Raw genomic sequence first — 17,336 nt, 5'->3', positions numbered from 1 at the left:
CCCACCCTTGGATATTCAAAAATATATATTTTTTGGATATAATCCAAAAATATAGATTACTTTATAATTAATGTACAGAACATTATTCCAATTTCATGGAGTATTTTTTTATGCAGGTCAACATAAAGTTCAATAGGATAAATAAAATATTTAAAGATTTGTGCATAAGTCATATTGATAGCAATAATGATGGGAAAATGTGTTTAAAAGAAAATCACAAATGTTTTTACGTATTATATATTGTCCTATTATTGCTGATTGCCACCAAATAATGATCAGAAAACACTGGAAGAGTATTTGATTGAAAACAATAGAGTGGTATCTGACTTTTGCATAAAGCATACAGAATGTGAATAGAGCTCACTGCAGTAGAAGACAGATATTTTCGTGTCTCAAAGAAATAAATGCTTGAAAAAAAATAAAAGTAAAAGATTTTACTTTTTACTATTTAACCGTTAACCTTAACTTTTTGTAAACATTAATTTAGACAAGTATATCGTTATAATGTTTTGAATTATGATAAAATATACAACTGGTCAAATTCACACATTTTGTTTTATTGAACAGTTTGCACAGTAAGTCCATATTCACAAAGTATTTTAATAAATTACACACATATAAAAAATGATGCTTAGATGATCAGGACAATGTTTTTATTAAGGTGACTGGATTTTCTTGGTCAGTTAGAAGTGTTATGGCCAGTGGATGAATGGCAGCTGGAGCTGATGCTGAACTTATTTGACTCTTGAGAATTCTCCCGGCCTTGTGTTGAAGTAATCATTCTGGTATGTGTCCTGATTCCGGAGTTTCCACTGGTTCAGAAAGAAACATATTGATTTTTTTGTATAGCATATCTAAATAGTGTTAAACTTTATACATCTCACTGTGAAAATATTTTAGCAACCGAAAATATTTTGATGCATATAGTATGTAACCTTTCTTATTAAGAACTAATATTTATTACTTTCTTATATGATTAAAATAAACAGAATCTAAGATTGTTAAACCTGGTTATATAGCTATTCTCATTTTTAACATTAATTTATAAAAAGAAGCCAAATTATCTTCCACTAAAATAAGAAAATCTGAAAACAGGTAAGTATCAAGTAACAAATAAAAATTGAAATATTCAAGATATCTTCACTTTCTCAGGTCATTTTTCTCAGTGCTCTCATGCAGATCTAAACTTAAAGATATAAATGAAGATGCAATACATGGTTTGTCGTTTGTTTTGTAGGTTGTTTTCGGATCATATATGTGGAGACACTCACAGCAAAGGAGCAGCAGGCAATTGTAGGGATAATGTTATACAAAGCCAGTAACCCGCAGCCTACAGCAAGCATTATCCAAAACACTGAGTGTCCCTCTTCAAGACAGGGCTGAAGACTTGGTTCTGTAGAACAATAACCCGTATAATAGTTTCACTAACAGGCTTAATGCATTTAGACATAGGCTGAGTGCTTCTTTTGGCTTATGCTTGTACGTGAAAATACATTACCTTTAACAAGAAGATAGGTGTACGTTGTTTTGGAAGTGTCTCCATGTGCAACTGTACAGTTGTACAAGCCTGTGTCATTGACTTGAGGCATGTCTATCACATAATATATAGTGTCATTCATAACATGAACACTAAACCTTTGCTTTTCCTTTGTAGTTTTTGCTACTACAGTCTTTTGGAAATCTGTAAAATGCAGCTCTGTCTTTTTGTATAGTGTGATGCGAACATTCTCCTTATTAGCTTTCAGACCTCCGCAGTTGATGGAAGCATTGTCAACATTTGACATCACTGTCTGTATTACCAGGGTTCTGTCTGAAAACACAATAAAACAAGATGTTGTTTTGGTAAAACAGAAGAGAGGTGTCAGGATGTGGTCTGTCACTACCCTCCTCCTCTATCCTTACCGCTTTCCTCTCTATATTTTTTTTTATGGTTTTTACTTTCACTACAGGTGACATGTTTTACTTTGGAAATATAAATGAAAATGAAAATACTTATATAGATAAGGTTATTTAAAAGGATCAGTAGAAATCTTGAGGAAAATATCACCATTATTTACAGTGTATCGTATATATACAGTGTATCATGTACTGCTCTTTCTTTCTTTCTTTCTTTCTTTCTTTCTAAAACTATTCTTTCTAGAGACCAATATCATGCTCAGAGATATCACAACTTAATAAATGCATAATAATTTGACGTACTGTTTCTCTTTATATTGGCCCGGAAACTAAGCAGTTATCCATATACTGTACACAAACAGTACACAAAAATACACAAACCTTTGATGCATAAGTTGTGTTTTTCTCCGTCTTTGGCGTGAAAGCAGAAAAATGTTGGAGAAATGTACAGAAGCACAATAATGCAAGCGAACCCGTCGACGTACATCTCTGCATTGCTGCCTCTCGCAAGTGAAAGAAGAATAGACAACACCGTTTTCCTGTTCTTGACTGCACATGGGAGGACACACAAGTCAGAATGCACCTGCTAAAACAGCTGACTTGAATATATAAACTGTATCGATTTACACGTAGATCTAACTAACACAAAGACAACAATTTTAATTTGTAAATTCAAAATCAAATCAAATTTTATTTGTCACATACACATACATACAGGGTACGATATGCAGTGTAATGCTTTTTGCAACTGTCCTGTATATAAGCATAAAAACAGGAATGCAATTTAGGATAAAAAAATAAACCAAAACCAAAGGGCGATAGATAAATAAAAAAGTATAAACTATATAAAAAAATTATATAAAATATGAAAATATAAGTGGAAAAATAATGTATATACATAAACATAAATATACATATAATGTACAATATAAATATAATATACAAATTGAAATGTTAATTTTTTTTTAAAAAAAGAAATGTTTGTGTTAAATTCAAGAGCACATGCTGTCGGTTATTCCTGAAATAGATAAATTATGACAAGGAGACTTTTCCATATTACGCACTCAAATTTTGATAACAGAATATTTTTAGAAACATCTATTTTAGTTTTTTCTGATGAAATGAAGAGGTCTCGTGTGTGGGGGGGGGTCTGAAGAACCTTTGGTAATGAGTCACAACTTTCCCTTCATTGGTCACATCATAACGTGGCACACACTGGGGTATTTCTCATTTTTTTATAGATTGTTTTATTGCACTTTTCACAGGAAATAGACAATTTTTAGGTGTGGTTTAGATCTTTTTCCATATGAAGAAAAGACTGCTTGCTGAATTTAAACTTTTACATCAGTATAATGGAATTTTTTTTCTGTTCTTAAATCAGTAGTCAATTCAATAACATTTAAATGGTTGTGATTAAATGTTTCAGAGTATATACACACTATATATATATGTGTATATATATGTGTGTGTGTGTGTGTGTGTGTGTGTATGTATACAGGTGCATCTTAGTAAATTAGAATGTCGTGGAAAAGTTAATTTATTTCAGTAATTCAACTCAAATAGTGACACTCGTGTATGATATAAATTCAGTACACACACCTCCATACTTTTAATTGTGTGGTGAAATTTTTAAATGATTTGGCTCACATTTAACAAAAACCCACCAATTCTCTATCTCAAAAAATGTATTAATGAAAAAAACATTTTTAGTGAATTGTTGGCTTTCTGGAAAGTATGTTTATTTACTGTATATGTACTCAATACTTGGTTGGGGCTCCTTTCGCTTTATTTACTGCCTCAATTCGGTGTGGCATGGAGGTGATCAGTCTGTGGCACTGCTGAGGTGGTATGGAAGCCCAGGTTTCTTTGACAGTGGCCTTCAGCTCATCTGTAATTTTTGGTCTCTTGTTTGTCATTTTCCTCTTAACAATACAGCATTGATTCTCTGTGGGGTTCAGATCTGGTGAGTTTGCTGGCCAGTCAAGCACAACAACACAGAAGCAGCAGAAGCAAGCATGAAGTGCTCTAAAACTACTTGGTAAATGGGTGCAGTGACTTTGGTTTTCAAAAAACACAGTGGACCAACACCAGCAGATGACACTGCAGCCCAAATCATTACAGACTGTGGAAACTTAACACTGAACTTCAAGCAACTTGGGCTATGAGCTTCTTCACCCTTCCTCCAGATTCTATGACCTTGTTTTCCAAATGAAATACAAAACTTGCTCTCATCTGAAAAGAGGACTTTGGAACACTGGGCAACAGTCAAGTTCTTCTTCTCCTTAGCGCAGCTAAGATGCCTCTGACGTTGTCTGTGGTTCAGGAGAGGCTTCACAAAGAGGAATATGACAACTGAAATCAAATTCATTGACACGTCTGTGTGTGGTGGCTCTTGATGCCTTGACCCCAGCCTCAGTCTATTCCTTGTGAAGTTCATCCAAATTCTTGAATCGATTTTGCTTGACAAGCCTCTCAAGGCTGTAGTTCTCTCGGTTGCTTGTGCATCTTTTTCTTCCACACTTTTTCTATTCACTCGACTTTCTGTTAACATCCTTGGATACAGCACTGTGTGAACAGCCAGGTTCTTTGGCAATGATTGTGGCCTACCCTCCTTGTGAAGGGCATCAATGATTGTCTTCTAGACAACTGTCAGATCAGCAGTCTTCCTTGTGCAGCCCAGTGAACCAAATTGAGAGACATTTTGATGGCTCAGGAAACTTTTACAGGTGTTTTGAGTTGATTAGCTGATTGGCATGTCACCATATTCAATTTTTTTAGAGTTTTTGTTAAATGTGAGCCAAAATCATCACAATTAAAAGTAAATGAACATTTCCACAAAATTTAAATTTATTTAGATACACCTATACTGTATAACAGGGTATATACACTTATATTTAATATTAATATTAAATATTTGCTTAATATTATTTGTAATATTAAACTTATATTTAATATTAATATTAAATATTTGCTTAATATTATTTGTAATATTGTTAGCCTTTTTGTAAACTATCTGTAATGATGTCTGATTACTTTGTCAGTCTATTTGCAGTGAATGTACTAAAATTAACTTAAAATTAAACTAAACTTTTAATAACTAATGTCAACCACATGGTGGCAAGATACACACAGAACAAGCATATGAACAAGGTCATTTCATCAAATGCCTGGCCTTCAGTTGAGGCTATTTCCCTCCAACATCATGTCACAAAGACGATTCTGTATAACTGAGACCAAATAACAATTAAAATGATCTAAAACAGCAACATGGTATGGCCAAGTTGTTTTGTTTATTCATTATCAGCAGAGTGACTTGCTCTGGGGTGCAAAATATATGTTTACTATAGTGGTCTTACTTTTGGTTTGGGTGGTTGTGACTCATCAGCTGTGATTTCTCTGATGCGGTTTGTGTGTAGTGTCAGAGCAAAGTGAGCATGGTATCACAATGTATTCCCCTATATATAGGCTGCTCATGTTTCCTTTAAAGACCACCGCTCACACACACACAAACTGAAACTGGATCACACAGTGTACATTTGTTTCAAAACTGTATTAAATTTAACTTAAGTACAGTTTTTAGCTGTAATTTTCTTTACTATTTATTATATGTCTTTCATGTAGCAATGTGCATATAGTGTAGCATAAAATTGTATTTACTTATTGATGTTTGGAACCATTTCATTAAATCCAATCCAATTCAGCCTGAGAGTTTACTTTAACGTGTCCAGTTACCATTGATCTAGAGCGTTCTACAGACCTTTACTAGTAAAACGACAAATGATATTTGTTTTCAATTCAATTCAATTCAATTTTATTTCTATAGCGCTTTTTACAATTGACATTGTCTCAAAACAGCTTTACAGAACATTAACATAGGTTATTAAAAGGTTATTATAAAGAATAATATAGAGATTAATATTAGATATATTTAAATGTGTTTGTATTTACAGTGATACCTCGAGATACGAGTTTAATTTGTTCTGTGACCTTGCTCGTATCTCAAATTTCTCGTATCTCAAAGCAATTTTCTCCATTTAAATTAATTGAAATCCCATTAATCCGTTCCACTCTGGTTGTTTTGTTTATGTGTTTTGAATATGCAAAATGTACAGTACCTGTATATATAAATGACAAATATTGTATAAAAACATACAGTAATAAAAAGAGAATGTTAAAAAAATAAACTGGTTTTTACTTTACGGATGATGCGCACGGAGGTTGAGGGAGGAGTAAACAGGCAGAGGAGTTAGGAGGAATTACACTTTCACTTTCGTTCACTTACTCGCTACTGTACACTCTTAATGCTAATTTACACTTAAATGGAACTTAACTAAACTGTATTTAGAGCGGGGAGAGCAGCAACTAGAAAATAGAATAGATCCCCTGTATAACAGAACCATTAATCATGCATAGAGTTAAAAATATGAAAGGAAAATAGTAAATGGATAAATAAATAATTGAATAATTAGAGAAAGAGGGAGAGAGAAAAATATGTGGAGAGTTATAACGTAAACTGGTACAACGAACAAAGGTTCCGGCATGGTGGAGTCGGGGTTGGAGGAGGGAGTTTAGATCGCAGCAGCAGCGAAGCGTTAGAAAGCGGCTCAATGAATGGGAATTTAAATGGTCGGGTAATATGGATGTCGTAACCGGATTGGTGCGCCGTGGACAGCTGATTAACAGCTGATGCACGCTTGACTACGTGGCCTGCCAGAACTAACGCGATGCTTGATTTCTCTTAACTTAACTGAACTTAATTGCTACAATTTCTGTTTTCTTTACATTAATTTTGCTTAATTATCTTCATCGCTTTTCTCTTCACTTGTTTTTGCCTTTTTTGTCATTGCTTTTTTGCCTCACTAACATCTGCCGGTCGTTTTAATAAAAACCTGTCCGGTCGGCATATCGGATGCGGTGTAGTCGCACAAGTTAAATTTTTTATCGGATCCAACGCTTAAAACGGATCCGAAAATTACGGATCCGCAGATGGTCGGCACCTCACGCAGCCTTTGCGACTCTCCATAGGGAATGAATGACTTCCTGTTTATCGGCCGTCGCTTGTCGTGTGCGGTGGGAAGGCGGCTGGGGATCTTTGTTTCGGCGGCGGCTCGGATGCTCGTATCTCAAAAATTTGCTCGTATATCAAGCCAAAAATATGGTCGAATCACAGCTCGTATCTCAAAAAATTCGTATGTCAAAGCACTCGTATCTCGAGGTATCACTGTATCCCCAATGAGCAAGTCTGAGGTGACTCAGGTGACTGTGGCGAGGAAAAACTCCCAATGGATGGTAAATAAAGGAACCTTGAGAGGAACCAGTCACAAAGGGGAACCTCATCCTCATATGGGTGACACCGGAGAGTGTGATTATAAATATACAGTCTGACAAATGTAATGAGGATGAGGTTTTTGTCCTCAAGACCACATGGAGCATGCAAAAGAAAAGAGGTAAAGGAGGGGTTTCCTCATCTAGTTTCACGCGACTGTGTTTTACCAGTTTACAAACTGGGTCATGAGAGAAACCATCAGTATCCTCTTTTGTTTTATTAATACTGTACAGTGTACAAATTTTGCTATAAATGGTTTTGTGTACTACTTCTTTGAGATGGGAGTTCTTTTGAGTAATTTAACTGTTTGCATTATTCTGACATGCTACACTGGTGTATAGTACATTAATAAAATGTGCAAATTTCCATGTGATGTCAAAGCCGTGCAGATGAAGTGCTGGTGCTTTGCAGAGGTCCCATTCACAGTGTGTTTGAGCTTCATGTCTCGGTTCTCTTAGTAAAAGCTCCACTGCAGTAAATTTCTCCATGCATACACCTCCACTCCTCTATGATGTAGACTGACTCAGTGGGGGAAAAAAGCAAAAGAAAAGAAAGCAAACATTTAAATAAATATGAATTCACAATTCATAATGGGATGAAAAAAATAAAAATGTGTGTATCCATTTGGGATAAAGGATGCACAAAAAGGTTTAGGAACCTGCTGTGAAGAAAAGTGCAACAGGACATTCCGTGTGTGATGAGAGATGATTCCCGAGTAAACACACCGGGATCAGAATGGGAATAATAGTGGGATGAGGAGGATCCACGCGGTGCAGCGTCACACCCTCTGAAGGCGATTGCGTGAACGCGGTGACGTCACACGGGCAGGGCAGGCGCGCGTTCACGAAGCCGCTGGCCCGGATCTCAGGGCTGGACAGGAAGCGGAGTCTCGTGAACGCGCATCGGTCCAGCAGCAGCTCCCATCTGTGCGGGAACGGAAACGGGAGCATAAATGCATCTCCGAGCCCAAGGAGCCTCTCAAGTCAATCGGTTGTGAATACGGTAACGGTGTTTAACAGCAGACTCGATCAACACGTCGGGTTTTTTCCTCTAAATCCATTGTGGAGCTGCTGATTCCCGTTCACGAGCGTTTAACCGTCATCCTGGATCCATAACGGTCAGTCGCTCTGTTTGTCTTCGCCCTATTTGTTGTTTTGTCTATTTGTTGCTGCTAGAAACGATTTCCATAGCCCTGGAAATGAATTCCCTGCAGATGTAACGTGTGTATTCTGGAGATTTATTCTATTCTAAGTGCATTAGCTTGTTAGCTAGCAGAGAAAGGCGCAGCTTAACACACAGGCTAATGAATCTCACCGAATTAAAGGGAAAACTAACACGAGGAAGATGTGGAAACGGTGTTGTTCGGATGAAACCGTTTGTATTTTGTATGTCAAAGCGCTGACAGTGTGTGTGTGTGTGAGAGTGTGTGTGGTGAGTGCGCGCGCGCGCAGTGACAGGAGCTCGAGCAGACATTATATACTGTGTACATACATCTGGATGGAGGCATCAGAGAAAACTGAGTGTACACATATGATTAAAACGCAGAAAACCTGCAATTTCAGATCGTGTGTGTGTGTGTGTGTGTGTGTGTGTGTGTTTGTGTGTGTGTGCAAACCCCACATCTGTGCAGGGTGTGTTTCAACTGCCTCCACCATCCACCATCGACCATCGCATTGCATTTTAACCATGAAGCATGAAGCAGCTCATTTTAGTTTGAACATCAATCCGATCTGCGTTGTCGAATCGCTCATGTATAAATAAATAAGAGACCTGTACTACAAGGGGTGTGACAGGCATGATTATTTTAAGCCCATGTTGTGTGCAGCCATAAGGGTTCTGACTGCAGCTGCTTGGTTTGCAGTAAACATCAGGAGGCCCAGGCTCCATTTCCACCAGCATTGTGTCAAGTGGCCTCAGGTTTGCATTGCAGTTGTCTTCTGCCTGCAGTACATTTTCTGTTTTCAGTGAGACCAGCGTGGCCCTTATCCACTACATTTAACCTAATTATTTTTATACTAATTAAGGACTGCACTTCACTACAGCATGTCACTGTTGTAGCACTTGCTATTTTCTCGTTGGAACGAATCTCTGATGTTAGGTGAGTCGTTTGTAGCTCTTTTGAGTTCACACAAATGTTCAAGTCTTCATGCACTGTGTTTTTCTCTTCTTGTTGTTTACAAAGCCTGCCAAAAGTGTAACATGGATGATTATGAATTTCTAATTGATAAAAAAAAGATTCAAGGCATTTATTAAAGTAAAGGAGTAAAGGAGGAGTGTTTATATCACTTTCAGAAAGAGAGATGGAAACTTTTGATTTGGCATTTTTTTACTATTAATATTTAATCACAGACTTTAACCATTGTTGTGTTTTGTCAGTCCTTTGTGTATACAAACTTCTGCTCAAGTGTATGAAACAATTACATGCAAAATCTCTCTCACTCTCTCTCTCTCTCTCTCTCTCTCTCTCTCTCTCTCTCTCTCTCTCTCTCTCTCTTATTTGTTCTATATATATACACACACACATATATGGTATGTGGTTTTAATGTAATTTCATCTTACTATTAAGTTATTATAGATATCTGTTAACTTATGAACCTTGTATAACAGCAGAGAATAGCAGGTTTATGATCATCCCGAGGCTGTTTGAGGTTACCTACAGAGAGGTCATCCAGCTGTCTGGGGTCTGAAAGATGATACACACTGTTGCTTTTATTGAACTCTCTTATTTCTTGTCTTGAACAGTTCAAGACTAAGTTTTTTGTTAAAGGTTGGTTTTTGAGTGTGTAATTATATCCATGTTTGGCTCAGAGTAGATAGACACAGTCTGGAATGAATGAAGAAACTTTGTTGTCTTTGTTTGCTGCTTATGGAGGTGTGTAGAGCCAGGTCTGCAGAGCCAGCAGTGAACAGACGCTTTCAGTGTGAATGGGTAGGACGATTAGCCTGTATATTTACAACTCTTGCTCAGAAGAATACTGGTCAGTCTGGGGGGAAAAGCATGACACCATGGATAGAGGGCAAATGGTAGGAAGGGGGCTCATAAATACCAATCACTTGCCAACCCTGCGGATTGCATATTTCAGTGGCAGCTAACAACACTCCCAAAACAAGCTTGATTAATAAATGTTGTCATTGTGAATTAGAGCAAAGCCAGACTATTTCTTATTTCTATGTCTTATTTCTTGTCAGCTTCTGAACGGGATCTTGTTGTACTTCTGTTTTGTGTAATTATTGCTATTAAGAGGTGGTTTATTTAATCTTCTGATGCCCTGTACTTTATTTTTTTGAATGTTTGAGTCATGAAGTGCATTTCCCAAAGTGCATAAGTGAACACGGTATTGCCTGGTACAGATACTGTCTTCTGTTTTATTTCATTATTCCACAAATATAATGCTTTACTATTGTTCATTTACTATGTTTATGTACTTGGACTGCTTTTATCTGCATATATTTGACCACTAAACTAAAATCTTACTTCTCATTTTAAAAATACATTGCATTTGTAATTATGAAGAAAAAATGTCCATTTGTTCAAATGTCCAAAATGGATTTCTCTGGCATTGCCCCTTAGCAGTGAGATTTGTTCCACTTAATTTAACAATGAAATTGTAATGTGAACATAAAACTGGGGAAGCTGTATTCAAGACATATTTTCATAAAACAGTGTTTGTAGTACAATTCTTTCTCATTTCTGTCATATAAAAACTTTCAGGAAGGTAAATGGTTATATAGAGATGTAGTGGAAGATCAGCTCAGTTCAACTGGAATGAATTTTATTTGTATATTGTGCTTAACATTGCCAATAACAAGTTTTTAGAGAAATCCAGATGTAGATTTAGAGCCCTAAGGTGTAGGCCAGAGGCAAAAGTGGTACAGAAAAACTCCTTGGGATGACATAAGAAAAGACATAAGAAAAACCAGACTCTTCTGGTGTGACACCAGATAGTGTGATTGTAAATCAATGCACATTTCCATTTCTAGCCTCTTTGGTATGGCAGACCCCGAATTTAGTAAAAGTCCTTAGTGAAACATTTTACATCTCTGACCTTTGCCTTTGGAGGAAAAAGGTAGGATGTTTGTGCTATGGAGTTCTTCAGATATTTTAAATTATAGTTTGATTCCTGTAAAAAGTTCACACAGTAGAAGCGAACTGCCTGAAGCCCCAACAGGTCTCTCCACATATTGATTTGCATTGGATGACAGACCGTTCACATGCATCTTTGTCTTAAAGGGATAGTCCAAAGTTTTTCTATTTGATCTTTATCCAGCGCTTTAATAGTATAGGTGCGATTAGCTCATAGAATAATTCAAATGTTTCTGAACTACCCAATTACTAAAAACACTCATAATAGAAGTCTAAAGGCTGTTATCATTTAATATTTAAGTCATTAGACATTTTAAATGTTACTATATTTATTTTAGTCTCAGGATAAGACCGTCTTGACTGAATGCCTTACCAAATCTGCTTTAATGTAGTTTATCAGATCGCCAGCAATAAAGAAATACTGTATATTAAAAAGTAATTCTGATTCATTATGGGTTTTTTTTAGACGTTTTGTGATGCGACATCATAGGGTAACTAAAATACTTATATGTTTATATTTTTACCATGGTAACGCATAAGCACAAATCCTTCTAATTCCATCTAAATAATTCATGAACCATTTCTACGATCATTCATAATTGTATTAAAAATCCTGCTATTATTCCCATCAGCATTCATTGACTGCCATTAGATTTCCACTGGTCAACGTTTTATTTTTTTTTCTTTTAGTATAAGGAAACATGCCGAAATTATAGTCTGTATTAGTAACACATACGACAAACATTAAATAGAAGTTAGGTAAAATTCCTTCTGTACTTTAAAATGAAGTATCTCATGGTTAAGCTGTCTACATATAGCAGATGTGCAGCAGTTAACTGGACTCCACCAGAGTACCGGCTCCAGGACTGGCTTTGTTTGTTGAGATTACATCATGTAATTGTGAAAGAAGGGTGTATTCAGCTGTGGAGATCCCCAGAGCCTTGATTTAGGGAATAGAGGAATATAAATTCTTACAATACAGGAGTCCTCAAAAACCTACAAGAGACACACAAAGTGTGAAATGCTCTGTTGTTGTAGTGGAGTATGTTTGGGCTTATGACTAAGATTTTGTCAGCCATGGCAGCCATCTTTTGATCTTTCACAGAGCATGAATCCCAGCTGGCATTCCGATAAGTGAAACTGGAGGCTGTGATAACCTCCCACCAACACAGTGTACGAGGGGGAAACAGAGTCTACTGAAGAAAAAACTTACCACAGCATTGGTTCACATACAGGTGGGCATCGTAAGCTTTGACTGAACTGTTTACACTGTGTGCAGTATTGTGCAGTATTGTGCGGTATTGTGCAGTATTGTTTGCAGATAACATATGCCATGCGGATTTAGATAGTTAGTGTATTTCATGTACAGTTGCCCGAGACCTCAGACAAGTAGTCCAGCTGTAAGCTGCCATCTGCAAGCTGTGTACTGTGATCATGACTGATGCACTTCTCTCAGCATAGACATATGTTTGTACCATCTTTGTAGATCACTGTTGTAAATGATTACGGAAGCACTACAATTTCCATCAGGGAATGTACTTATGTGTACTTATGTGCTGTCTATATATGAAAAGAGTAAAAATGACTAAACATTTGACCAAAAAGCAAGTTGGAATAAAACACTTTATATTAAACAACACTGCAGTTTACTCTAGTAAAGCGGTGTCCAACCAAGCAGAAGCCACACCTGATTCCACATATTTAATCAGTTGTTCTTGGCTTTTAGTAGACTCTGGTGTGGCTTCTGCTTGGTTGGAATGAAAACCTGCACCCACACTGGCACTTTCCTGATAATATTGAACACCACTGCTCTTGTGTATATGAAATGTGGACATGTTATTAATAATATCAGACATCGCTACAACATTTGAATGAAGTTAGCGACTTGTATCTATTTTAATCAGCTTGTGCCAATTTTTTTCCCCAGTGGCTGTACAGTATATCATTACATTTCAGTGTTGGTTGCCAGATTGAATGCACCATTTCCAATCCAAATATCCAAACTGAGTTCACTGTAACCGTGACCTAGTAGGCAAGCCATTAATTCTGTGTCTCCTCACCATGCGTGTGTATATTTTCCATAGCTGATCTGTACTGCGAATGAGTTGATCACAAAACCTCATTTTGCTATTCACTAATTTTACTACATTTTCTACCAATTATAAATCAATTATTGATTAGAATTATGGGTAACATTCATTCCCTCCAGAATTTTACGATTTTGTGTTCACAGTAATGAACAGGGATTCTAACCTACAATTTTAGCATGACTAAATTATTAGTAAAGGTGACAGTAATTTAAAACTAAATGTCTATCAGAGTGGGTCAAATTACTAGAGCACAGCTTTAGCCTATGTTAGGAAATAATGTAGTGAACATAGGAATTATTGTTTAGCAGCAGCAGCAGGCTATTGGGTTCGGTTAGTAGTTCTGCTTTTAAACACATACCTTTAACTACATCTTCATGTTCAGTCCAAATATTTTGCCAGCTTCATGTGAGTTTAGTTAGGTGTTAATATTTCAGTTAATATCTATTTATATAGCACCTTTATTTAGAATTTTATTTATTTTAAGTGTCCAAAAATTTCACATCACACTCAGTTTTTGGATCAGTATGGCAATGGATTTTCATGTCAGTAAATCATTAAATATATTAGATCAACTTCAGTTGACACTGGAATTAAAATGGTTTTATTGCTCCTTGTTCTCCACAAAGTTGATTGTCAGTGATGCCCTGGGGCACAGGGTAAGATTTATATGCTATTGGCTTCATGGAGAATGGTTTTAGTGAAGTGAAGTCATGGGTGTGCTCAACTTTCTGTTCAGTTGAACCAGGTGTTCAGTTAGTAATTGTGACGAATTTCACAGTGAATCAGCAGTTTGTTTATGAAGTGCCCTGTCTAGCGGGTATTTGCACTGTGACGAGTCTCTGTTGAGTAAGCAATGAAATGTGCTTATGTCCTCTCACCCAGTGATTTGGAGAAACAGTCATGACTGCCAGGTAGTGAATTTGTTTTAGTCAGCAAACTGTGTATGTGTGTGTCAGAAAAGTGCTGTAGCTTCCTCATTACATTTGACAGTTATTACATGTGGAAAAATTGACAAAAATACTGAGGCTTCAAGATAATTCATAGGCATAATTCTTACTAAATAAGCACTTTAATGAACTAACATGGATCTGTTTTGGGATTAACACATATTCTAAATCAAGTCTCTTTTATTATAGCTGTATTTGAAGGTCACTTAAACACTGTGCAGTTCTTCTGCTGAGAAAATTCTACAGTCAGTTTTCAAAATGAGGAGATTTTAAACTCCTAAACAGTCTGTGTCTGAGGTCAGGCTCCCAGCAGGCACAAAGAAATGTCTCATGTCCACTCCATCCCCAGAGGCGGTTGTCTTCATCCCATATACACTCAATCTCATGGACAGGCCAAGAGCAGTATAGCTTAAACACAACACTAAGAATGTAGAAAGCATTAAGGCTAATGGGATCTGTCCAGATGTTTTTGGCTTTGGTATCACTTATAGCACAAACACTGTTTGTAACGGGAGTGTTAGTTAGCGTGTTAAGGTTGTTTATATATTGTGAGCTGTCTTGTAGAGCCGCATTGTAAGAGCTAAATTGATAATGATGATCTTGTTCAGTATTGGAACTTTACGAACACAAAGCTTTCATTCAATCATCTCAGTAACTCTGAATTTATTATGGCTAGGTTCACTGTGGCTCTTGAGTTTATCCCAGAAGCACTGTGCAAGGCAGGACTACACCCTGATGGGATGCCAGGCCCACTCTCTCTCTCTCTCTCTCTCTCTCTCTGTCTCTGTCTCTGTCTATTTCTCTCTCTCTCTCTCTCTCTCTCTCTCTCTCTCTCTCTCTCTCTCTCTCTCTCTCTCTCTGTATCTGTCTCTGTCTATTTCTCTCTCTCTCTCTCTCTCTGTATCTGTCTCTGTCTATTTCTCTCTCTCTCTCTCTCTCTCTCTCTCTCTCTCTCTCTCTCTCTCTCTCTCTCTCTCTCTCTCTCTCTCTCTCTGTCTCTGTCTCTGTCTATTTCTCTCTCTCTCTCTCTCTCTCTCTCTCTCTCTCTCTCTCTCTCTCTCTCTCTCTCTCTCTGTCTTCCAAGCGCACACACACACATACTCACTCGCACCTGGGTGCAATTTATCTTAGCCCGTCCACCTACTGGCATGTAAATAGGAGGTGGGAACCCAGAGGACCTGGTGGAAACCCATGCTGACACAAACAGAGAACGTGTACAGAGACTCCACACAAACTGTAGCCCATGCTCAGTTTATTCCATTAAATTATTCCATTAAAATTATGCTTTCAAATTTCTCATGAGTTTCCCATTTGCTATGAACTTTTTGAAGTTCGTATCTACACCTTTACTCTCATTTAAAAGTCAGAAAAGATGAATATGGAATTTGGACTAATATCAGCATCATCATTTTAACCAGCTGGTAACCAGTTTGTATAAAATACACAACATGTACCCTGCTTCATATTAGAGTCAACCAGATATGAGTACTGGGGTTTACTCCTTATTTGCCTAATTTGTGTTGCGTATCTTGCTGGATCCTTTTGATTTACCTTCTTCATTAATTCCCATTAGCCCAATGGTTCCTTGTTATTGATGTTCTTTTCTGAAGTTTTATTATGGTATTATTATGCTGCTTGCTATCTGACATTTTATACTTCGTAGCTATGAGATATATATGAGGTTGTTAGTGAAGGGGGACTTTAAGAGAAAATGTGCATTCTGCGCCACTTTTATCTGGTGTTCAGTCGATGCTGTCATATAATCTACTTCTCCTTAATCGCTGTACAGCAGGAAGCACACAGGAATGCTGGCTGATTAAAAAACACTGTGCCAACTACCAAGTCCTCACACGTCGGCTGTCCAGCCTCAGCACAGCATGTAAGCAAGCAGGGGAAGGACAATTCTTTTTACATCCCTGTTGTGCTGTTATAAATGCCTGGAAGGCAGAGTTCATGTTGTGAGCATGTGTTTCTGCTTGGTGGCTAGATGGCTGAAGTTAGTGATTGAACTGATAAGATGAATAAAGCCTTCATCACAGCATCATCACCATTCAAACCTGCAAGCTTATTTCTTGTCTGAACCCAAATATCAATGCTGATATCACTTCACTGGAAATGTTACACTCCTTGTTTTAGGCTAGACAGGAGGTAACTATTTATGTGTTCATACATGTGGATCATACAAATGTCTTTTTTATTGTTTAGCATAATATGAGCATGGCACAAAGGCCTGAAGTGTATATATGGCACAAACAGATTTGTAATTAGAGTAAAAAAAGTGAAAGAATGTCAAAGGAAAACACTATTTTTGGACGTTTGCTGAGATGAGGCCAACCATTTGAGGATCCCGAGGCATCTAGAGATGTACCAGCTCCAGTTGGACTCTGCTTCATGAAGTATTGGGACATACTAAGAGGAGATGCCAACTCCATGTGGTCTTTGAGGACAGACTGTCAGACTGTATATTTATAATCACACACTCCAGGGTCACCCAAATGAGGATGAGGTTCCCCTTGAGTCTGGTTTCTCTCAAGGTTTCTTCCTTCACCATTCAAGGGAGTTTTTCCTCCCCATAGTCGCCTCAGTCACCTCAGGCTTGTTCATTGGGGATAAATACAAATACATTTAAATATATCTAATATTAATCTTAAATTTAATCTTGAATTAATTTTTGTATTATATTAATCTTTATATTAACCTTTTGTTCTATGTTTATGTTCTGTAAAGCTGCTTTGAGACAATGTCAATTGTTAAAAGCTCTACAGAAATAAATTTAAACGTGAATTTATTTCTTACAGCATGAGCAGTTCTATATGAGCTGGAACCTCCTCTGTGGCATTGCCTGAATAATCAGTATGGCTAGTGGTGTTTTTTACTGTTCTGACCTGTTTGTTTTGAGCAAATCCACCCCGATGCTTATCAAGCAGGCTTTCCAGTGCAGTTACACACTTATTAATGTGCCACTTTCCTCCATTTGGGCATTTACTATGTAC

At 37.1% G+C, this 17,336-nt stretch overlaps 2 protein-coding genes across 4 annotated transcripts in view; one reads left to right on the top strand and one right to left on the bottom strand.

Moving 5' to 3' along the window:
• Positions 1-536: 536 nt before the first annotated feature.
• Positions 537-2,450, bottom strand: LOC132850694 (uncharacterized). The gene is made up of 4 exons (XM_060877357.1): positions 2,278-2,450; positions 1,499-1,810; positions 1,272-1,393; positions 537-812 (listed from the first exon to the last, which is right to left on the bottom strand). The coding sequence occupies exons 1-4, from the start codon at positions 2,381-2,383 to the stop codon at positions 735-737; spliced, it is 618 nt and encodes a 205-aa protein (XP_060733340.1). The 5' UTR covers positions 2,384-2,450; the 3' UTR covers positions 537-734.
• A 5,649-nt stretch (positions 2,451-8,099) lies between these two features.
• raph1a (Ras association (RalGDS/AF-6) and pleckstrin homology domains 1a) overlaps positions 8,100-17,336 on the top strand; it is a 60,862-nt gene continuing 51,625 nt past the window's right edge. For 2 of the 3 annotated variants that reach the window (XM_060876731.1, XM_060876728.1), the window contains exon 1: positions 8,101-8,339. The gene's annotated coding sequence lies outside the window, so the exon portion shown is untranslated. Of the gene's footprint in view, positions 8,340-17,336 lie in introns of all 3 variants that reach the window. The other variant, XM_060876730.1, reaches the window with a different exon arrangement.

Source organism: Tachysurus vachellii, chromosome 8 (assembly GCF_030014155.1).
Source record: "Tachysurus vachellii isolate PV-2020 chromosome 8, HZAU_Pvac_v1, whole genome shotgun sequence".
NCBI classification, from domain to species: Eukaryota; Metazoa; Chordata; class Actinopteri; order Siluriformes; family Bagridae; genus Tachysurus; species Tachysurus vachellii.
The sequence above is the reverse complement of the archived record's forward strand: the minus strand, read 5'-3'. Positions and strand labels throughout refer to the sequence as shown.